The sequence below is a fragment of the Eleutherodactylus coqui genome, chromosome 6 (assembly GCF_035609145.1).
Source record: "Eleutherodactylus coqui strain aEleCoq1 chromosome 6, aEleCoq1.hap1, whole genome shotgun sequence".
In the NCBI taxonomy this organism is placed as follows: domain Eukaryota; kingdom Metazoa; phylum Chordata; class Amphibia; order Anura; family Eleutherodactylidae; genus Eleutherodactylus; species Eleutherodactylus coqui.
In genome coordinates this window covers 191,076,421-191,101,277 of record NC_089842.1, presented here as the reverse complement: position 1 = coordinate 191,101,277, position 24,857 = coordinate 191,076,421, and the positions used below count along the sequence as shown (strand labels likewise).

Below are 24,857 nucleotides of genomic sequence, written 5' to 3'. Positions count from 1 at the left end.
ATGACCAACCAAAAGGGTTGGATGTTAAAAAAAAATCAGAAAGAGCAAAAGCAGATGGAGCATGGGAAATCTTACAGGAATTTTATATAGTAAATACCAAAACAATCCGCTCCTTTTAGCTAGAGAATTCCTATGATTCAAAGATTTTTATTTGCCATCTTATCTTGATCTTACACACAGAAATCCAATCAGATCTATTTGTCTTGAACTGCGATATAGAAGGATTTAGGCCTCCTTTCCACAGGCGATTGTTGATTACGTTATCCGCTGTGATAATCCGCACGCGGGTAACGCATGAAATGCTTTTCATAGGATAACTATGGAAGACGCAGCCCGATGTATACAAGTAGAAATCCATTGCGATTTTCCGCTTGCATAATAAAAATCCCACGGCCGGGTCGGATTCCGACTGCGAAATCTTGCAGCGCAATCAGACATAATGCCCCATACCCCATACTCACTTGTCCAGATCCGCCGTGAGTGTCTTGGCTGGCAAGGGCATGACGTGCTGGGCTGTGACGCGGATTCTCACGGTTCTTCCGAAATGCCCACTGTGCGGAATACTGCAGGACGGACAGCTTCCATTGACTGCAATGGAAGCTGTCCGTGCGATTTCCTGCACAGAATAGAGCATGCTGTGATTCTCCCCCCTAAGCATAAAATCGCATTTGATTTTCACTCATGGGCAGGGCAGATTCATTTACCATTGCATGTCTATGGACGGACATTGCTGCGTAATTTGCAGCAGGCGTCTGGCCGCGAATTCCACAGCAATAATCTGTCTGTGGGCATTAGCCCTTAAAGTCAAAAGCTACGATAAATTGCAGTGACTTTAAATGTTTTCCCGCGGCATAAATCCACTTGCGTTAAAACGCAACGCCCATGGACAGGCTGCCAAACCCTTAAGACTTTTAGTGGATCCATCTGTTCTCCAAACATGTCTGTTTTGTTAAATACTTGTATTATCCATGAAATAACAGTTCTGCAATTTATGTCTTCCAGTAAAAATAACAGAGGAATGATAATGCAAAGTACAGTATTAATGAATTGCAAGCTCAGTGCCACCATTTACCTTATAAATAGGGTATGACCTCACACAGTCTGAGGGCACAAGGTGTAACTGCCTGCATGTGGCTAAATATTGTCCACCCGTGTGACCAATGAATGTGCAGTTGTTGACCACTGCTGGTAGGTGTGGTTTGGCTGCATGCCGCCAGTTGGACTGTGTGTCTTCAACCTGACACTGCCAGCACTGTTTGGATATGGTCGGTGTGTAGAAATACATCCAATCGACAAGGCAAATGGTAATGCTAAAGTCAATATATTCTCAGTTTCACAAATGATTCTCTAGGGTTGTTATTTCATTGAAAATCAAAGTATTTACTAGAACAGACATGTCAGGAGTGCTGACCAGTTATCTATAATAAAGTTATTAAAAAGCAAACCGCATCAGGTCTATATTGATATAATGTCTTCTAGAGTTTATTATCGCATCACTATTATGCCATTAGTATGATGCAAGTGATATTAGTATTATCACTAATAAGAAAGCAGATTAGCAGATGACTGCAGGGCATACTGGTATGATTAGGCCTGTAAGCTTCAATAAAGTACGATACTGGCAATTGGCCCCTACTTAATGGTTCAATGTGTTGGGCTCCAGTTCCAGCGAATTGGGCTGCAGTACAGCTAACGCGATTTGTGTGTATGTGTGTGTGTGTATAATATATATATATATATATATAGTGTGTATGTGTGTGTGTGTGTGTATATATATATATATATATATATAATTAATTATTATAAATGACATGGCTTTTATTTTATTCAGGGCCTGGATCTCTCTCTGTTTAAAAATAATCTGACCCTATTTAACTCTGTTCAATATTACCCTTCTTACAGTCTTTCTTCCCCTTAGTGAAGTCTGATAATAAACATCTTGGACTGGAATTTTGGTTACTACCCTTTAGTCTTATATTTTCCTTTAATGCCCCCTAATTAGTCTGGCACATCTATTTCTTCTGCTGAAGGACAGCAGGTTAATCTCAGAGTTATCTCATCATCTCATTTCCGTTACACACAGGCTAACTTACAAGAACATGATCTTCTTTCTTTCTCATTAGACCATGTATTTCATAACACTCCAAAACGTTTGCTGTTTAATTTTACATTTCATCCAATCATTTTGTGCTCATTTTAAAGAGTCACGGCCTGTCATGGGATAAAGTGGGGCTGGCTACATAGTTTTGTAGCTGCAGCCCGACTCCTGGCGCTGTTAATGTGTCAAGTGGGTGGTCCAGACTGCTCACTGTCAACAGGTGACGTCAGACTATCAATCTTATCCACAACCCACTGACAGTGAGTGGTGGAGACCGTCCACTTCAGACATTAACAGCGCTGGCAGCCAAAGCTGAGAAGAGCCATCCAGGCTAATAGAGGTATGAAAACAAACATGGATAGACTGCATGCAGCCACCTCGCTAACTTTATCCCATGACGGATCCTCTTTAAATATATAATTTTGTTATAACAATGTTAATATTTGGCATCATCTGCATCCTTGGAGCACCTATGTGCATGTAAAGAGCTGTAGGAGTTAATGAATTTACAGTTCTGTTCAATCCTGGCCAGTTTGGTCAATAGCAACTGGGAGTGTATCTGTCATACCTGTTATTGACGTGCAGCACAGCAGAGAGAGATTCTGAGCAGGACTTACATAGTTTTGTATGATTTTGTTCCAGTATTGACATGTCAAACATTACCACAAGCCATAAAGTGAGCCTGTGAGGCTTGCTTCAGACACTCCTCACTTACATATAAGAAAAGCTGTCAGTCAGCAATGTGTGGATGGGAATGAATGAAGAATGATCGAAACATTGCATGTACTCTAAAATAATAACAATAAAAAGTATACCTTACCCTGCAAATAAAAGACCCCGCACAGCTCCAGCAATAGAAAAATTTTAATAAGTTATGTGGCGCCTAATTTTACAAAACAAATCACATTCCTAACTTTAAAAAAAGTTTTTATTTTTTTTAAGTAGTAAAACTTAACAAAAAGTGTATAGATTTGGTATCATCGTAATTTTACTTACCAATGGAATTAAGTTAACATGTCATTTTTACCTGTCAGTTGGTCAGTGAATGCTGTAAAAGTAGAACAGTTGTTAAATAGCATTTTTTTCTATTTCATCCCTGAAAATTTCAAAATGGTACCTGTCCTCCAAAAACAGGGCGGCTTCACACTGCTGAGAAAATCGTGTGAGATTTGTGAGCTGCAAGACGCACAAATCTCACACAAATAGTGGCATGTTCTATCTGGCTGCGTGATCTTGCATCGCAGCCCCATTGTTTTCAACAGCAGCGCCGTCCCATTGAAAGCAATGGGAGAACTCCGCAATCCTCTGCCGCGGCTGTGACAGCCACAGCGAGGGATTCCCTTCATCCCCGAAATAATGTGAGGCTGTTTTCACATGAAAACTCCTCACATCCACGGGGCTTTCATATGGATGGCCAGGGTGATATCAAGCCATGATTCATGGCCGATATCGCCCTCCCTTGTGTAAAGCCTTATAGCTTTCCGAAAAATTGCTCTGACAGATTAAGGAGGGTGATGGCACCTAAACTCTAGTCACTGCTATAAACCATGGTCCACTTCATCAACCACTACAATACAAATGCCTGGCCCTTCTGGCTACTTGTAATAACTGAGGTTAACTACTAGCTCACCAACTCTCTTATCCAAAAAGGTGCACAAACTCTGTACCTCGTCAAGCATGTATGTCAAAGAAGGTTAGAATAAATCTTGTCCCATGTCAGAAGGAGTTTTTTCATGATTTCATGTTTTTTATTGGTAGGAAATTGAGGGGGGAAAAAAAAAACAATCATAAGATGTGGGTTTAGGAGGATAAAATGCATTTATGCATTTGAAACGCAGGCAGTATCCCTTAATCACAGCATCTGTGTTAGGCTAGGCTCATGCGTCCGTGTTGGTACAAGGGAATAAACTATCCCAATCTGCCATAGGCAGACATGTTGCCGCTTGTACAAATTGTGTAAAATATGCACGCAAGAAAAATCACAGCATGCTCTGTTTTGGCGTGTATTACATGCGCATACACACCAAGATCGTACATGGCGATGGGTGGTCAGCAGCAAGTACTCGCTGTTATTGCATACTTGCTGCTGTGGATGTCACACCGCAATTTACGGTCAAGTGAGCCTGGCCTTAATCAGATAGGTGTTCCTTATTAAACGAGAAGTGGCCAATCATATGGCAAGATCTCCATTCACTCACTAGGGAAGCTAAAACACCTAGAGTGCAATCCAAGATAGAAGAAAACCATGTAAAAACTAAGGAGATCATACTATGTAACTATTTATTATAGCGAGCTAGGCAGGGGTCATTGCCATTTGTGACACAAATGTAAAATAAAAAAACTAAACTAAAAGCAGTGGTACAATATTATAGTCTTACAGTATAAGTTCCCTCAGCTGTATGAAACAGAACATTAATTTAAGAAAGATTGTATCATAAACCCATATATTGCTCAAAATAAAATATAATGTTCTGCGGTTTAATCCCACGGGGACCCTAATATTAAGGGGGATGATCCAATACACATTTGTGATTTCCATGTAGTACTTTTTTCTAACCTTCCCAATGCCCATCACCTTAAATGATTGTGAAACCTTAAATTATAGTGGACTTGATGTCCATAGAGAGCTTGTCCAATTGTAAACTTTTGATAGCTTATCCTAAGGATAGCCTACAGTAGTAGATTGGCAAGCGTCCGCCGCCTACAACTTTGTGCTTATACACTGAATTGATTTCTGCAGGAAGCAGACAGCTCCATACTTACTGCACTGGCCAAGCTTGCTATTACAGACCCAGGCTCACTGTAGCGGTTTCGAGCATAAGGCTGGAGCCTCAAGTGTAATGGGCGCAGGTCCAAAGAGTAGTCAAGGATCTTAGCTTGTAGTACAAATGAATGAGGCATGTAGCGCAGTCGGAAAGGAAGCCAGAAGTCAGCAATGAGAGGTCTCAGTTTGCAGCACAAATGGATGAGGCGGATAGCGTAGTCAGAGGGGAAGCTACAAGTCAGTAATATAGTAACATAGTAACATAGTTTGTAAGGCCAAATGAAGACAATGTCCAAGTAGTCAAGCCTGTCTATTCTCCTGTGTTGTTGATCCAGAGGAAGGCAAAAAACCCCAAGAGCAGAAGCCAAATAGCCCTTTTGGGGAAAAAATTCCTTCCCGACTCCCTAAGGGCAATCGGACTGTTCCCTGGATGAACCCCTAATAGTTCCTACCTGCCTGTATATCCGGATTAACAATTAACCTAAGATTTATAACCAATAATATCCTTCCACCATAGAAAGACATCAAGTCCCTCTTTAAAGTCCTCTATGGATTTTGCCATCACCACTTCCTCAGACAGAGAGTTCCACAGTCTAACTGCTCTTACAGTAAAGAACCCCTTTCTATGTTGGTGATGAAACCTGCTTTCCTCTAAACGTAGCGGATGCCCTCTTGTTACCGTCGTAGTCCTGGGTATAAACAGATCATGGGGAGTATGAGGAGGTCTTGCATAAATAGCAGAGGAGCAGTCAACGTGGTGCTTGATCAAACAGTGCCGTGAAGCAGATTAATCACTCGCTGGTGCAGTGGCAAGGTCAGGCTTTTATAATGAGCCTAATCTGGGACAGAGGTGGGGTCAGGACCAGAAGGCAGGAACTAAATAACAAGGCTGATAGTAATTCAAGGGTACTGTCCACAGACAGGATGGTTCAGTAGTGAGAGCCACGGACTGGAGAGCAGGAGATCCCCAGTTCGATTGCTGACATTCACATTCACTGCAGTGGAAACTGAGCTATCTGCTTCTTCTGAAATCAGCTCAGTGTGTGAGCACGAAGGCCCAGCTTTAAAGCTAATCGACGTGGATCCCAGGTGGCAGACACCCGCTGAACTACCGGTATCAAATAGATCAAAGCTGGTCAGCATCATATATAAAAGAAGTTCCTTTAATCGTCCATGATAGGAGTGGATGTACAAGCCACGTATCGATCTCACACGGGTCTTTGGAGCTTGACAAAAACCCGTGTGGGGTCGATACGTAGCTTGTACATCCCCTCCTATCATGGACGATTAAAGGAACTTCTTTTATATATTGATGCTGCCCAGCTGTGATCTATTTGATACCTGTGGTTTGGAACCTTGGGAGTCCGGATCCTTTTCTGGGCTTTGCATCCGAACAAATACCTCGCACCAGCGGTGTTACGCAGAGAAGTGCTGCTGCTTTTTCTACTTCTACTTGCTGAACTACTATCCTTAGGACAGGTCATCAATAGTTTACAACTGCGCAACCCCTATTTTCTCTCACATTAACACCTGAACAAATAGAAGTTATCTCATTAGGTCTTTTATTTGTCCCCTCGAAGGAAGACGATTGCAAATGGTGATCATGCCCAACATCAATTGGAATTTGCAGATAGTGATACTTTCAGCTTAGCAAGGTTGGATTTAAAACATTTAGTTAAGCCTCGTTTAGTCTGAACGATTATCCTTCAGAAAATCGTTCAAATAAGTGAAACTTATTCAGTTTAAAAGTGGGCGAATGACTGAAGGATGAGCGAGAATTGTGAGATTCTCACTCGTTGTTCAGCTTCAGCTGGCATAAAAACTAGCACCGGCTCTGACACTTCTCATACAGTTTAAAGAGGATAACTATTGATGATCTATCTTCGGTGTAGGTCATCAAAAGTTGATCGTTGGGGGACTGCCACTCGGGATACCCATCAATCAGCTGTTTGCTGGGCCTGCTGTTAGTGCAGACAGAGCTGGAAGCAGACAGTTCTGCCATATTGCAGTGGCCTTTGTTGGTAATGCAGGCACAGTTCCAATTGAATTCAATGCAATATCAACCCAGGTCACTGCAACGTGGACAGAGCTGTCTGCTTCTGGCTCTATCCGCAATGACAACCAATCCAGGAAACAGATGACTGCTGAAGATCCCGAACAGTGAACCATCACCAATGAACTAATAATGATCTATCCTGAGGACAGATCATCAATAGTTAAATTCCAGAAACCCCCTTTTAAAGTGATAAAAATTACTATTATCTTTTCCATTCACATCATATAAACTAAAGCCTTTTACCTGGTGAAATATAGACTAACTGTGGCTTTACTGCTATGTATTATAATTGTTAGCTTCTATGGTAATTAAATTATGTCCAACTGCTAGCAAGTGTCCATCATTGGTTTTATGTACAATTAGTATTTCTACAGAACTTTGTTAATTAGACTATAAAGTAAATGCACATATAGTAAATACTAAATATTTCATATAGTAGATGATCCATAAAACCCTGCACTTATGTTGTGGACATACTGGTTCAACTTCATGTTACAAAAAAAAAAATCTTCAGAAAGGAAAACATACTGTGTGAAGTGTTCAGAGATCGAGTCTCCGAAGTGCCACAACAGATTTATATCTTTGAAAGTCTCTAGTTTAAAGGGGTTGTCTCGCGGCAGCAAGTGGGGTTATACACTTCTGTATGGCCATATTAATGCACTTTGTAATATACATCGTGCATTAAATATGAGCCATACAGAAGTTATTCACTTACCTGCTTCGTTGCTGGCGTCCCCGTCTCCATGGATCCGTCTAATTCTGATGTCTTCTTGCTTTTTTAAACGTGCTTGCGCTGTACGGTCTTCTCCCCTTCTGCTCCGCCCCTTCTACGCATCATCGCGTAGCTCCGCCCCGTCACGTGTGCCGATTCCAGCCAATCAGGAGGCTGGAATCGGCAATGGACCACACAGAGCCCACGGTGCACCATGGGAAAGGACCCGCGGTGCATCGTGGGTGAAGATCCCGGCGGCCATCTTGGTGAAGGAAGAAGGAAGACGTCGCAGAGCGGGGATTCGGGTAAGTAATATGTTTTTTTTTTTTTTAACACATCCCTTGTGGTTGTCCTGCGCCGAACGGGGGGGCCTATGGAAAAAAAAACCCTGTTTCGGCTCGAGACAACCCCTTTAACTTTAAGAACTTGTTTAATTTATATGACCTCTTCCTTAGTGAAATTAAACCTATTTATTACTGTCTATATTGAGCATGCTCTGCCATTACTTTTTGATTGGCATGTACTGTGGGTCGGGAAAGCCCTCACTAGCATGAATTACAGAAGTATCTTTGGGTTAGGCACTGCGTAGAGATGTTACTATGGTACAACATTCATACTTAATCACATTAGCATCTGTTGAATACCAACACCCACTTATCTGCATCTAAAAAAGTTTTGTGCCAATGTCTGGCCCTCTGATGACCTGATAGGAAGAAAAGCTCTCCATTCATGACCTGTATTAGTCTTGGAAGGAGGCCAACTCTACGTGTATACTCTGTCCTCGCTGGGAGTAACTGGATACAAATAAACAGTTCAGTGGTTAAAGTTTGGGTTTCAATAAAAGTAACAATCCAAGTTTGCATGTTTTCATCTCATACTAATTGGAGGATCTAGCATTAGCAGTACATTGGCTGATTCAGCTTGAAACCCTTCCTTCAATCATCACATTGACAAGTATACATGAAGTCAATACAGAGCTGCTCCGTCAAGTTCTAATTTTACATTTGGAAGGAGGGAGAAGTACTTGGTGAAGGTCATAAAGTAATGATACTGTGTCAGACATTTGAAAAGAAATCCAGATAGCATGACAGCACTAAAGACATATTTTGGGGATCTAATTGTCACGGTAAAAACCAAATACCACGACAAAGGCTTAGGAGTCATACAATAAAGCGGTTACTGTTTCCAAGACATTTCTTTCTATTCCTCTTTTCTTCACATTGATATCAAGAAAGAGTCTGACCTGTTTCTCAGAGTCACAGCTTACTGTAGGCTTCCCTTCACCTTAGAGCCCTTTCACATGAGCGTATATTGGCCCGCCTTTTTTACAGTCGGCTGATATATGCTACGATCTGATGCATTGGATTCCAGTGCATCAGATCACATGGCCGGATTCCCGCAACGTAAAAGCACCTGGCCGGCCAATATAACGCTGAGCGTTTTTACGTCGGACCCAAAAGATAGTCCTGGAACCATCTTTTGGGCTGGAATATGTCTGATGCTACATGGGCTCCTATGGGAGCCAGTGAGAGCGTCCAGAGATGGGAGGTGGGAAGGAGTTTAGCAGCGTGACTGCTAAACTCCCTCCCTATTCTCTCCTTCCCTCCGGCTGATTGCAAAAGGAGGGGGTGGGACAGGGGCCAGAGCTAAGTGCCACCCCATCCCGCCTCCTCCCATTGCTGGCTGCTGACCAAGGGCAGGAAGGGGGCAGGAGCTTAGCATCACCCCTGCCCACTCCCATTGCAAACAGACAGAGAGGAGGAGAGTGGAGGTAAGTCGGCGAGGGGGAGTGAAGGGGAAGGGGGAACGGCATAGTGTCCTTGGCATGTATGCCCCAGGGCCAATGCCATCTGAACAGGTGCGCAAACATTAAATTTGTGCGCTCATTCACAGGTTTTTACACCTCAGTTGGTAGCATATATCGGCCGGCCGTGAAAACGGCGGCCGATATATGCTCGTGTGAAAGAGCCCTTAGGTTGTATAGTGCAACTAGTGCAACACCTATTAGGAAGATAGTCGGGCACCTAAGTGCTTAACAGTCGCCCCAGCGATTACATGATTATATCACTACTGTGCTTTCACACAGAAGCGATGATCGTTCACTGAATAGTGGCAGAGTGTACTGGAGATCTCTTTTGGCCATCCACCTTTATTCAGAGTAAACAGGCAGTCAGATCCCTAGTTGAACGGCTGCCTGTTTACATGGGCTGACAGTCACTCTTTTTTTATGTGAGCTGAAAACCGAGCAACTCTGACAAGTGACAGGTTCTCATTCACTTACCCTCTCGGGTCTCGCGTTTGCATGGTATGAAAGTCGCTCGTAGTCGCTTGTTTGAGCACTTACTCAGACAACTGTCAGTCTGTGTAAAAGTATCTTTAGAAAGTAGCATTTATGTAAGTCAATGTCTGACCTTTTAGGTCTTGTAGCATAACTGGGAATATAAACCAAAGCCGGAGTCTTCTCCAAAAGGAAAAGATAGCCATGTACAGATAGGCCGTTTAAGGGTTTTTGCCAGTTGGTTTGCTGGCTCGCTGAGTGAGATTCCTAGAAGGAGCATGCATGCCTTACAAGTCTCCTCACACCTACTAAGTGCTCTCCACAAAGAGGAACTGATCCACATCATAAGCCCCTCACCCAGCCAGCCTGAAGCTTACAGATGTCTGTACATGGTTATCTTTTCCTTCTAGAGTAGAGTCTGACTTTGGCTTATCTTCCAAGTCATGTTACAATGTCTGTTAAAAGGTCAGACATTGACTTGCAGTAATGATGCTTACCAATAGTTGGCACTATAGAGGCATTGTTTCATCTCCTATCTGCATACTAGTCTTCCCAAAGGAGCATGACTGGCTTTATAAGTCTCCTCACACTTACCTGATTCTTTCTACAAAGAGAAAGTGTAGTATTTACACCTTGCAAATTAGAATACGGCTGATCCCTCTGCACTGTGACTGCCCTTCAGATATTTATAGACAGCTATTTAGTCTTCTCTCAGCCTTCTTTTTTGCAAGCTAAACATTCCCATATCCTTTAACTGTTCCTCATAGGACATGCTTTGGAGACCACTCACCATCCTGGTAACTCTTCTCCTGATCCAGCTTGTCTGTCTTTTTTAAATTGGGGTGTTCAGATGAGGTCTGACCAAAGAAGAGTAGAGTCGGATCATTATCTTATGTGATCTAGACTTTATGCTTCTCTTAAAGGGGTTCTGACACAAATAATTTTTTTATGCTTTAGCAGCCATTGTTCCCTGGTCTGCCTAATGGACCCAGGGAACCCATGGTTTAATGGCTGCTAAAGCATAAAAATCTTATACTTACCTGTTCTCCTGTTGTTGTTTACATCGGGGGGTCATCTCCCGGCAGCATATTAGCACTATCTGCTTAGGTTAAGCAGCCTGACTAGAGCCACCTGATTGGTGCACGCTGTGCAGTCACGTGGTGCCGAAGAGCCAATCAGGTGGCTCTAATCAGCAGCGCTGCTTAACCTAAGCAGAAAGTGCTAGTATGCCTCCTGGCAGGCAGTCTTCTTCCTCCAGCAGCCGCGCCGCTCCGGGATCGCGCGCATGCGCAGTGGAGAGGTGCCCTCTGACAGGAGTCAGGACGGGCCGCGTCTCCACTGCGCATGCGCAGCACTCCGGAGTTCAGCAGGACGGACGGGCCGCCCACAGCAAGCACTGCTTGTGACGTAGCTCCCGTCCGTTGACCTCGGAAGTGCCTGCTGGAGGGGACATGCCTGGCGATCGGGCCGGGCCACGCAAGGTGAGTACAATTTTTTTTTTTTTCATGTCAGAACCCCATTAATACATCCTAGAATTGTGTTTGCCTTTTTTGCTACTGCATCACACTGTTGACTCATGTTCAGTCTATGATCTATTAGTATACCCAAGTCTTTTTCATATGTGCTTAGCTTAATTCCTACCATTCTGTATGTGTTTTTTTTTTTCATTTTTCCTTCACTTAGCTTTGTATCATCTTCAAATTTGATCATTTTCCTCTCAATTCCCTCACCAAGATCATTTATAAAAATGTTGAACAACACTAGGCCCAAGAAAGGGCCTTGTGGTACCCCACTTGAGACATTCTTCCAGTTGGACGTGCAGCCATTTATGACCACTCTGAATACGATCACTCAGCAAGTTGTGAATCCACAGTTGCCTTGTCAATCCCATATTTGGTGATTTTTTTTCAATAAGGATAATATGAGATACTTTGTCATGTTAGCAGCATATCCTTTTAAGTCATGTAAATTGTGAGTGTGTCTTCCGTGGATCCTGTTAATTGTGAGCGTGTCCTCCATTGGGAATTTGGAGGCCAAGTCATCACCTTGAACTCTTTGTTATCCTTAAGAATTTTTGCAGTGTGGCAGGGGAGCATTATCTTGCTGAAAGAGGCCATAGCCATTGGGAAATATGCTTGGCGTCAGGGAGTATAGAGGTATAACTTGAAGCTCCTGGACCCCAATGCAAAACCTGCAACAAGGCCCCCAACTATAATGCTTTATTCGTGGTACTGGGCTCCCTATATGGAGAAAAGAGGCCTTATTGGCCCTCTAAGGCTCCTGGCCCCAGGTGCAACCCAATTCCCTGCATCCGGTATAGTTACGCCTCTGTAATTTGGTCTGCAACAATGTTTAGGTAGATAGTAAAGTAACATCCACAAGAACGCCATTACCCAAGGTTTCCTATCAAAACGTTATCAAAAAACATCATACTGCCTACTGGCTTTTTTTTCTTCTCATAGTGCATTCTAGTGTCATCTCTTCCCCAGGTAAGTGGTATACGTGCAACCGGCTGTCCATGTGATGTAAAAGAAAATGTGATTTATCAAACCAGGCTATCTTATTCTATTTCTCCTAGATCCATATTAGATGCTCACGTTTGCATTTTAAGCACTTTTGGTGCTGGATAGGGTTTAGCAGGACATGGCACACTTAAAAGTCTGCGACTATGCATCTCCATATGCATAAACCTGTAATGTACTGAGTGTATTGACACCTTTCTATCACAGCTATCAATGAGCCTTGAATGCCCGTGTTGCTGGTTCAGCAGTTGCCTTCCTTGGAGCAATTTTGGTAGGTAATAGCACTGCATACCAGGGACATCCCACAAGAGCTGACCTTATGGAGATACTTTGACCCAGTAGTCTAGCCATGATTATTTGGCCCTTGTCAAATTGCTCAGATTTTTATGTTTGCCCATTTTATCTGCTTTCAACCTCAAGAATTGATTTTTCACTCACTGTCTATTTATACAACTCATTGACATGCCCCATTGTCATGAAATTATCAATGTTGTTCACTGCACATATTGTTACTTCAGTTGCGTCTCGTTCCTCCGTAAACTAGAGAACTGCACGCATGGAAGACCAAAGGCAAATGAACTGCGAACTGGACTCACAAGCAGACATAACATAAGAACTGACAAATGCCCAAAACACTCACCTAGCATACCTGTACGCATACATAGTTGAAATAGATTAGGTATGAGGTAGTAGTTAGTGTTTTGGCCAAAACTCTTAAGCCCGCGAGTTTGCGACAAGGGTCCTCATTGTCTTGCGGATTCCTACTCAACAAGAGTACTAACTCCAGGAAACCTGCCTGTAAGTGGGACAATCACTCCAATAGGGATAGCTACATGCTGGAACATAAATACCTACCTCACCCTAAATGGTAAATGGTTTAAGCAGCACAGGTCACAGGTCACAGTTCACACCACACCAGGGATTGCATACCACACAGAACACCATTTACACAGAACAGGACTGTTCACCTCCCATGTTCGGCCACCTGGACAGACACTCAGAAAATGTCTCTGTACACACCTACACAACAACATCCTTTAGTGAAAACACCAGGGTAGTGGGAAAACCAGCATCTTCTAGACAGAGGGGCTGGTATTTATGTGCAGCAGACTGGTTGTGATTGGTTAGCTGGAGAATTCCACACCAGCCAGCTCAATTATCCCACACCTTTGGAAGTGAATTCCTGGAACCTCATAGAACTACCTATCCCAACAGCACAACCTTACACTAGTCAGTATGTTTTCATGTTGTAGCACTAAAAACAAATCACACCAGCAACTCCAGAGATTTGAACTGCCGGTTGTGTACAATTTCTGTAAAATTGCATACATTAAGAGAAAAACCCTTAAAGCAACAGCCGCACTTCACTGTCTGTATCCACTAGATACCTGTCCCAAACCATTAATATCTGTAACTCCGTACACATCTAGCAGATATAAAAGCTGACTACACAGGATACAAGTGATACTTTCACTCTGTGTGGTCAGCATTTCTATCTGCTAGATGTGTGTGGGGATGCCTGGAATGCCCCAATTTAGTAAAATAACTATGCCACTCCAGTAACTGCATTGCCATAATATACACAGCATGCAGAAGTTCACAGAAATTAAATAAAGAACATAAATTGCTATTATGGTGGTTATTTCTGATAAAATAACATCTATAATCCTTTAACATACGGCATAATGAAATGAAATCTAAATGCAGTTCTCATTTCCTTTTAGCTCAATATATGTATATTGTACTACTGTGTTGCTTTCAAAAATAATTAATACAAATGTTACCTGCGACCAATGTTATGTTATGATGCATAGTGTGCAGGAAGTGTAGGTAGGGCCGAATGCAGATGGCTGGGTCGGATACCGACTGCGAGATCCTCGCAGCGGGATGCAAACCTGTGCCCCTACAGTGACCTCCGGCTTACCGGTCTGGTGTCTTCTATCTCCGGATGTGCTAGCTAGCGCACAGCCGTACATGCGCAGTGCAGAGTGAGAGCGTCGACGATGACATGGCCATGCGAGCATGTGCAAGACTCGCTCTGAAATAGGACTTGCCGCAATTTTTTTATCGCTCACGTTTTCCGCAGTCAAAATCGCGGCTGTCTGCATTGGTTTGCGTAAACCAATGCATTCCTATGGCAGCGTTCAATGGTGGAAATTCCGCTGCAGAATTTCCGCCCGTGTGCATTTGGCCTAAAGGTGTGGTATGTATGACAAAACCAATAATAGTTCTGGTGAATATACAGTATGTATCAGTCCAGGAACACATCTATGTTGAGGAACTTTGATACCATCCTAGGTGATTACCTTTGACCTTGAAACATTTTACTTGTGTAATTGATATTCTACATATTACTGCACAGTTGTTGAGTGTAAAGGATGGAGTAGGAGTTTGTAACACATGGGGGATGAAGACAATAAGTACTGTTTCTAACAGGATGTTCTGTTGTTGGAGACACCCAAGAAGACAAGTGGACATATGATGTCATACTTTGATAGGTCAGCGGAAGATCAAGGAATATTTAGTGATCTGCACTTAAAGCCTAAAAGTTCAAGTACGATTTGATTTCTGTATTAAGTATCAGAGGGCAATGAACTCCTGACCATAATGTTTCTCAAAATGTGAGGCTATCTATAACAAAGGCAGTAATTTTTGTGTGGGACATGATGTGGTTTTCTTCCAGTTTTCCTTACTACCTCTAGCTGTGGATTGTAGGACACAGTGAACGGTACAGAATTGCTTCTGTTTCTCTGTATAGTAGAAGTTGACTTCTGGGTATCTGTTGACTCTGATGATTTGATCACAAATAGAAGTTTAGGAAATCTACAGGACAAAGGATAACATGCTGATCGGTGGGGTCTCACCTGCGCCGATCTTGAGAACGGTGATCCCATGTCCCCCACTCACCTCATAGCAGGATTACTGCACCCCCTCAAAGAGGAGGAGACCACGTTGAGCGTTGGTCACGCAAGTGCACTGGTGGTTGATTTACTTTCAGTGGACTGTGGAGACACCCGAGTGGCACACACTCGGGCATTTCCGTTGGCCTGATTTGAAATTAATGGAGTGTCTACCGCAAATGCTTGGCAAACACTCCCTGCATGCTGACGTCACCATGGGGAGAAAAGTGACACTCACAGTGACAGGCAGAATGGGTGTCCCACTCTGAGAACGGCATGGGTCTCAGTTCGTTATCCCCCATCCTGTGGCTAGGAGGGGAGTGGTACAACCCCTTTAAATATTTACTCTCCATGTTGCTTCTGTTGTATTTTTTGAAGATGTCTATTTATTATACCACCTCTGTTCATTTCTGTATGGTTTTGTGTTTCTTTAGATACCGTGTTATTTATTCAGCCTGAGGAAGAAACCTAAATAAGTCCTAATCCTTGTTTTTTACAATAATTTATTTACTTTCAAGTAGCCACTCAGCAATATCATATCAATATTATGTTATTTCTTTAATTGAGAATTATAAATAAATTTCCATATGGCTAACAGTACGAAAATCTTGCTTTTTTTGGGGGGGGGGGGGGGAGACAGCAAATGTTCCTTATATGCTTGCGATCGTCAAAAACATTTTTATTCAAGCTTTGTTCACAGATTAGTTTGCTCTCATGTCATGTTTTTTTTACTTCTAGAAAACACTGTGAAATTTATCTGTGTTTTTACAAGCTTTCTTGTGGCATTTTTAATACACAAATGTGTTTCTTGAGATACTTTTCTTCCCTATGGAGAAGCTTAGGTGAAAATGCCTGAAAAATAAAATGCGATGAACCCAAAAAACTCCCCAAAAGTAAGATAAAAAGACACAAAATTCCACTGTTTTCATAATTCCCTATTGACCTACAGCCATCATCTGGCAGCTGCAATTTTTACTGCAAGAAAAAAAAACAGGAAAAAAAACACCAGAAAAATGCAATTAAAAACGAAACCACTCTTATGCTGAGTTTTGACGGTGGGTTCACATGAGCGTGTTTTTGTGGAAACAATGGTCTGCCAGAACCCTTGCATTCTTTTTCAGGGAAGGGCTTTACATATAAGCTCTTCCCTGAAAAAGAAACATTTTAGTGTAAAAAAACGAAAAAAAAAACTTACCTCTCCACTGCTGCTGTGACCCCCGCAGGCATGAAGAACACATCTGCCACATGTGGCAGATGTTTCCTTCAGCCCCCGCTAGTTTAAAGAATTCCCTGCTGCTACATCTGCCACATCTGTGGCAGATGCAGCAGAGAAATTCTTCAATTCTCAACCGCAACAGTCACACATGACAGCTGTGTTAGAGAATCCTGCTGCCGACATCCCAGTCATTGGCTTTTAGGGAAGGACTTTAAACATAAGCCATTCCCTGAAAATCCCCCAAAAATAGTGTAAAAAACCCCCAAAAAAACATACTCGCCTCCCTTCAGCTGCCGGGGCTCAGCCGCGACTTCTGGTGCTGTCCCCAGCTTTGTAGTTCTGAGCTATCACCAGCCAGGGATTTAAAATCCCTGCCTGCTCGTAGCTCTGATTTGTGATTGAAAAGACATTGACGGGGATGCCGGCAGCAGGATTCTCTACCACAGCTGACATGTGTGACAGCTGCGGTTGAGAATTTAATAACTCCTCTGCCGCATCTGTCACAGATGTGGCAGATGTAGCAGCAGTGAATTCTTTTAACTAGCTGGGGTGAAGGAAATATCTGCCACATGTGGCAGATGTGTTCTTTATGCCCCCCGGGGGTCATGGCAGCGGCGGAGAGTCCTTCCCTGAAAAAGAATGCAGGGGTGCCAGCAGAGCATTGTTTTCAATGGAGCCACCGGCAGCAGCTGCGGCTCCATTGACAACAAGCACGTAGCTGTGTCAGGGTAAAATTCTAAGTACAGCACCAATCAGGCCCATCCCACTTGCCCCGCTGCCGGCGATAAGAAGAAAACCCCACACGGAGGTCTGGTATAGTTTCTCACACGGGGACATGGCTGTGCTTCGTGCTTTATTACAGATTACATGAGATCTTATACCCTTTTGTCCCATCACCAGGAATGGGTGATGGGCTTATAACCATATATGGGAAGTCCGGATTTCCGGCCTGAGACAGTGAAAACAGTCGTTATCTTGATATGGCGCCTCTGGCTTATGTACAGAAAATCACGTATTCAATTAACTCCAGTGCAAAGAATCACCCACTCAATTCTAAGAAAGCGGCCAAGCATGCATTCTCCATATATGGGAAGTCCGGATTTCCGGCCTGAAACAGTGAAAATTCAGATGCATAGTTGAACATCTTGATATGGGCTTCTGGGAAAACAGCCAAGTACACGCTGCCTTGTACGATTCTTCTTGTGTTCAAGATACATTTTGTCTTCGCCTTGCAATGCCTCTTGGCATATCTGATGTAAGGCGACATATAAGTTTTTCTCATTTGGAATTGAATAGAACTTGCATACAGGTATAAAAGCATAAAGAACATATGGCAATATATACATATACCCTCACAAACCCCCCTAAAAACTTATATGGAGATCAAGCATCAGACCTTGCACTCTTCCTCGGTCGTCTCTCCCTTGCGTCAGGGTTTCTCCACTTGCCCGTAAGTCCCTACTCCTAGGAGGGGGGATCCCTACCTCACCTCAGAAGGAGGCCATGGATTCCCTGGGCTTATTTCCAGGCATCCATACCCTCTATCTGTACGAGTTAACACCCCGCAGGGTGTGCCCTCGCCGGAACCTAAGGTCTTCTGCACTTTCCCTAGGCAAATGGGAATTCCACTGACAGTCCATCTTAGGAGACTGAGGCGGCACAGTACTAGTATATCTCTCCATTCTTCTGGTAACGTACGTGGTTGTCATTATCGGAACTGGCTCTTCATCTTTTTTCAAACAAGGGAAATGTTGGTGTCACATTGTCCAGTCCCTTACTCATACTCTTTTTGATCAAAGGGATAATACACATACAGGAAATTACATACCCCACCTCTTTCTGCTAAAATCATATCCAGGGCACTCTAGGGCCATGGATGTAGTGGACCCTAACTGGTCCGCTAACCCTTGTAAAGCATCTCTGGTGTAGTTTACAAACCTCTGCTGATTGTAATAGATATAATTCATCCAATCTACATTATTATTAACAGTGACAATAGCAAATAAGGACTCAAAACCTGCTTTAACCTGATCTCTAGAATTAAATTCATCTGGCACCCCTTGGCACTCCTATTGTATCTATCGATACATGTGGATCAAAGTTACCACCTGGAGCGTCAACTTCTCTCTTAGCATGATGCGGTGTTGGATTCTCACCCTCAGTGTAGGCTTCATATTGCACATTTGATTGTATTAATTTGTTCTGAAACAGGGGGCTAGTGTACAGTAGTCAAAGGTGTGTGTTAGAGGAATTGTACCACATTATAGCATGTAAAGGATATACAGGATCATGAGTTCTTTCAGTGCGAAGTGTGGATTCAAGTGGGCTTTCTTTCGAGCTTGACTGCAGTTGGGGTGGTGAACAACATCTGGTAGGGACATTCAAACCGGGTTTCTCTCTCAAACTTTTTTACATAGACCCTGTCACCTGGTTTCAGATAGTGACACTCATTTGTCGGACCTGGGAGAAAAGCAGAGACTGCAGAATACATTATTGACAATTCCTTGGAGGGACCTATTACAAAATTAACAAGAAAATCATTCCCCAAACTCAGCTACTGTGACATGTACCCTCCTGAGAAAAAGAAAAACTAATGGAAGACACTCAATTCAAAATTTGCCCATTTTCTTAATTGCCTTTTGTATCTACTTTCCCACAACTCCGCGGATGGTAGGGTGTGTGAAAAGCCTGGAATATACCCAAAACAGACATGATGTGTTGCATTATTTCACCTGTGAAGTGTGTACCTTTGTTTGACTCAATCACTTCCGGTACCCCATATCTGCAGATTACCTCATTCATCAGCTCCTGTGCGATTACCTGCTTATTTACTTTGGTAACAGAGTAGGTCTCCAACCTGAAAAGAAATCAACAACAACAAGCACATATTCATACTTCCCAACAAGTAGGAGCTGAGTGTAGCCAATTTGCAATCTCTGAAATGGGTAGAGTGGTCTAGGCAAGTGTGATGTGGCAAATTTACTTCTGCCCTGTTGCTTTACGGCAAAGATCATGCAAAATTGGACAAATGATGCAGCAGCTACAGAAAACCCAGGAGCCACCCGTCGCCGTTCAAGCATAGACATCATTGCTGCTTTAAGAGGTGCGTCTTTCCGTGCATCAGCTGGGCCATCATGGGGCACAGGGACCGTGGTAGGCAAGTGCTGTTGACTGTTCACCACATGCCGTCCCTTTTTAGTCCATTTGTCTTTTTCTTCCTTGCTGGCTTGTAACTGTAAAGTCTTTAGCATAGCAAAGTTCAAAGTTATTATCAAAGTCCAAGTTTTTATCAAAGTCCAAGTTTTTATCAAAGTCCAAATTTTTATCAAAGTCCAAGTTTTTGTTAAATTCTTCTTTTCTTTTCTTCCATGGCTTGAGGGCCGCTGCCTTTGCTGTGTGGTCTGTGATGGCGTTGCCTCTCGCTTCTCCGGTGTAGGAATTGGTGTGAGCTCTCTACTTTGTCAGGTAGAAGTAGGGCCTCCATGAGACCGCTGCATCATTCTTAATTGGCTGTCCTGCTGAGGTAAAAAACTGTCTGGCCTTCCCTGTTGGGCCGTAATCATGAGCTATGCCAAATGCATACCGGGAGTCAGTGTAAATGTTTGCCGTCTTACCTTCTACCACTCTACACGCCCCAGTGAGTGCCTTTAGTTCCGCTTCTTGTACTGCGACATGCGGAGGCATTCTGCTTTTAGGACATCTTGTTGTGTAACCACTGTATATCCAGTGTGGAGTCGTCAATCACCCTGGGTACCATCTATAAAAAACAACTCAAAATATGCATTGCTAACAAGGGCTTTCAGTAACTTTTTTTTTTAAAACTTAAATTTTCTTGTTGCATCAATGCTAGACAATCAGGCTGATATTCTATTTCAAAAAGATTAGAATCTTGTTGCAAAAAATTTAAAAATTTAAAAATGGCTTGCAAAAAATTTAAAAATGGCTGACTTGCAATACCTAGATCACCTATGCCTTCTCCTCCACCCCTTTGAACCCGGGTACGCAATTGGAAAAAATAATAGCCGGGTTCAAGTTAGTACAACATTGTAAAAAGATTGAATGGATGCAGATAAGGCCTGTAAAATGTTAGCACCAATACCAGAGACATGAGTTACACCGGGGAAGAATAATCTACAAAACATCTACTAGTATTTGAAATGTGAGATCCCTTTAAGTGAATTCATTATTAGTCTGATCCTGCCTGCAATGTCTTATCAAATTTGAGACAGGAGAAAAAAACAAAACAAAAACTTTTACTAGCTGCTCAAGCTCCTCACCCCCTCCCTTGTTGAGAAGAGGGATGAAACATTACGTACTATTACATCATCTAGCTCCACCCCCTCGATATTGGCTCCTTGCGTCTTTTTTCACAGCTCATTTCAGCTTAACAGTCTACACGTCCACATCTCAACCAAGCAAAGTCCCATGCATGGGGTAGGAACTTTTATCCCCAGTCATTACCTGCATCACACATTCCACACAGCCCGAACACGGGTCACTAACTCTCATCCATCCATGCTCTCAAGTCTGCTCCGTCACCCCCCTTTGAAGGTGTACCAGTACATACAGATGCACAGACAAAAAAGTTTGACAGACAAACATACATCAGTTGAAAAACATTGAGGTGAGTGCTATAATGTTATAAAGTACATAATTCTATTGAGATGAGATTGTGAATGAGCGCTTTTTTTGACAAATGATGTATTTCTTATCTACTGAGACTATTATATGCTGTATTAAACGCTGAAGTATTTTAGAATGCGTGGGTATTTTTCAGCCCCCCTTGTCTTTCTTTCTCTGTATTTGACCCTGAACAAAAAGTGAAGTCTGAAAGCCCCCACCTTTTCAAAACATCTCTTATCTCTCTACGAATATGGAACACAGACTGAATTGTTTTAGCTTAACTATTGCCTGCATTTGAACTCATAATTAACACATATGCTGGGACCTTGCAACATTCATTTTCAACCCCTGTATAAGTAAGAATATACCTTAGAAATTGCTATATTTCCTGCCTTGTAAGACAGTATAATTAATTAAATTCATTTCAATTCATTTTAAGCAAGCAGAGATATTTTCCAGGGTCAGTATTTCATTTTCTCTCGCTTCGTTATCTCTTGACCTTGAAAACTAAACACAAGCTCGCAGCTACATGTCAACAAACTCTTCTCTTCTAAAAGCAAGCTCAGTTAACTATTTGCACATACAGTATATACATATATACACATACACATACATCTCTATTATTTATCTTGTATTATACACATTTTCCTCTCTCTGCCAACAAATCACATGCATTGTAACTTTCTCCTCGACTTTGCTTGTTCCTTCAGCACTTTCTCCCTACCTAACTGCCAATATAACCTTCAATAGACACTCTCCCGTCACCCTCTTGATCACTTACTGTACTTTTCAACATTTCACTTACGGATACTTTCTTAAACAAATAATGTGTACATACCTAACTTTCTCTGACTGTCTCTCTCTCTCCTCCTCCTCCGGCACTTTCTAGAAAACCTTGGTCTTTCAAGGCACCTCTCGGTCCTAAAGACCTCCTCCCAGACACCATTTTTGTAATCTACCGTGCGGGTCGATGTCACACATTTTCATAAGTTTTCTTACATTCTACAAATTCATCCACACGGCGGCAGCCCTTGAGGGGCTCTGTCTTCTTTAATAAGGTCTTACGCATATTAAAACATCAACAACAATAATAATAACACGCTCCATAGAGTGCATCCTTCTGACCCGAATTGTCAGCCCCTTATATATGGCAAAACAACCGAAGGCATCTTCTTCTATGGAACCAGTCCCAAAGAGTGCATCCCTCTCCTCAGCTAAACCATCAACAACTAAACTAAACTAAAACGGAGGGTTCCTTCGTCTATGGGACCTGTCTCACAGAGTGCTTCCCTCTCCTTAGCTAAACCATCAACAACTAAAATAACCGAGGGTTCCTTCTTCTGTGAGACCAAATGAAAAGAAAAAGAGGAAAAAAAATTCTGCAGATACAACAAACAACCTTCACTATTGCTAAAACACTACGGACTTCAAAGTACAAATAGACTACAGACTAGTTTCTGGGTGAGTGATTGGTGCGCATATCACGGTCAGTGGTCCATGACGGCAAACCCGGAGCCCACACGAGTTACCGTGTAGAACTCTTAACCCAACCCGTCCGGTCACAAACCACAGATAGTCAGTCCTGCTGCAAGACTCTCAGTGTAAAACACAACATAAAATATATGCTGGTCTTACCTGGAGTTCTGTGAGTTGATCAGGCTCGGTTTGCAGCAGGACGGTTTCTCCGCGGCGTGGATCCGGGTGGAATGCGTTGTAAGCTCCGGTGTTTTACCGCCCCACGTTCAGGCGCCAAATTGTCAGGGTAAAATTCTAAGTACAGCACCAATCAGGCCCATCCCACTTGCCCCGCTGCCGGCGATAAGAAGAAAACCCCACACGGAGGTCTGGTATAGTTTCTCACACGGGGACATGGCTGTGCTTCGTGCTTTATTACAGATTACATGAGATCTTATACCCTTTTGTCCCATCACCAGGAATGGGTGATGGGCTTATAACCATATATGGGAAGTCCGGATTTCCGGCCTGAGACAGTGAAAACAGTCGTTATCTTGATATGGCGCCTCTGGCTTATGTACAGAAAATCACGTATTCAATTAACTCCAGTGCAAAGAATCACCCACTCAATTCTAAGAAAGCGGCCAAGCATGCATTCTCCATATATGGGAAGTCCGGATTTCCGGTCTGAGACAGTGAAAATTCAGATGCATAGTTGAACATCTTGATATGGGCTTCTGGGAAAACAGCCAAGTACACGCGGCCTTGTCCGATTCTTCTTGTGTTCAAGATACATTTTGTCTTCACCTTGCAATGCCTCTTGGCATATCTGATGTAAGGCGACATATAAGTTTTTCTCATTTGGAATTGAATAGAACTTGCATACAGGTATAAAAGCATAAAGAACATATGGCAATATATACATATACCCTTACATCTGTGGTCACGCGTGTTTTTCCTCGTACCTACGTGCACACGTATGTACCCACCCAAGTATGCACAAAAACACGCTCGTAACCCACCCTAAATGTGTATGAATTCTGTCAGCCAGAAACAAAATGAATCTAATTTTTTATTCATTCTAATGGCACTCAGCAATTACAAAATACAGAATGGAAACTGACATAATATAGACATATTATTTTTATTGGCTTATGTCAGAAGGAAAAAAAATTGCACAAATTCAAATAGGAAAAAAGTACAAAAATGCATCATGATCCATCTGTCGCAATTAGTTAGACAGTAACAAAGTGAATTGTTTTGTGGGAAGAGAAATCCAATTTCTATATTATTCTTGTAATGACTCTTATTAATGCAGTTCTTGTGTTTTATCTCCACAGTATGTTCCTCCTGACCTTTGCATATGCAACTTTGTGCTGGAGCAATCCCTTTCTGTCAGGGCGCTTCAAGAAATGCTGGCAAACACAACGGCAAATGGCCAAGAAGGGGTAAGTCTTATATATGTCAACTATGCCTCCAAAAATGTACATTTTTGTTTTTAGATGTTAGTCAAAATTTAAGATAAAAAGCAATAACCCTGGAATTGTAACATGAAAATAGCAAGGAAGTTGTACAAAGGGTCTGTGGTGGGGTTTTGTTCATAAATTTTGCTAGATCACTTGCTCACTTTAATTTGACACCCTGAATCATCTTGTGACAGAGAAATAGATACTGTGTTTCCCCAATAATATATTAATTTTCCCCCCCAAAGAGGCACAAGGTCTTATTTCCTAGGGGTGTCTTATATTCACCTAGCAGGTGCCATCTGGGGCCCTCCCGCTGGCCTCCAGCACTCCGGCATTTTTCCGTGCAGTCCTCAGTGCCAACAGAGCATCGCTTGCTGGTAGCTGGGTTTGAAAACCCTGCCTCCAGCAAGCGATTGCTCTGATTGGTTCTTGAGTGCCACAGCTCAGCCAGTAAGAGCCGGCTCTTGATGAACCAATCACAGCCATTCAATGCGATGCTCTGATTGGCCGAGCCATGGCGCTCGGGAACCAATCAGGGCAGGGGAAGCTCTGTAATATATTGTCACCTCTTGTGGTGAATTTTTTTTTTCCCCCAGTGCTACAGTACCTAGGAAATGTCAAAACACTGCTCTTCCTGTTATATGTGTCCAGTACATTTGTTATATAATTTCCAGAGTAATTGTACTGTCTGATTTTGTCCGTTCTTCCTCTGATTTGTAAAGTGCTGCAGAATATGTTGGCACTATAAAAATAAAGATTATTATTTA

The 24,857-nt window shown here is 42.6% G+C and overlaps 1 protein-coding gene across 1 annotated transcript in view; it reads left to right on the top strand.

The window, feature by feature from the left end:
* The window catches only part of RYR3 (ryanodine receptor 3), a 680,585-nt gene that overhangs the window by 26,867 nt on the left and 628,861 nt on the right, over positions 1-24,857 (top strand). The window contains exon 3 of the mRNA XM_066572425.1: positions 23,965-24,072. Coding sequence (XP_066428522.1) covers positions 23,965-24,072 — 108 coding nt within the window. The remainder of the gene's footprint in view (positions 1-23,964; positions 24,073-24,857) is intronic.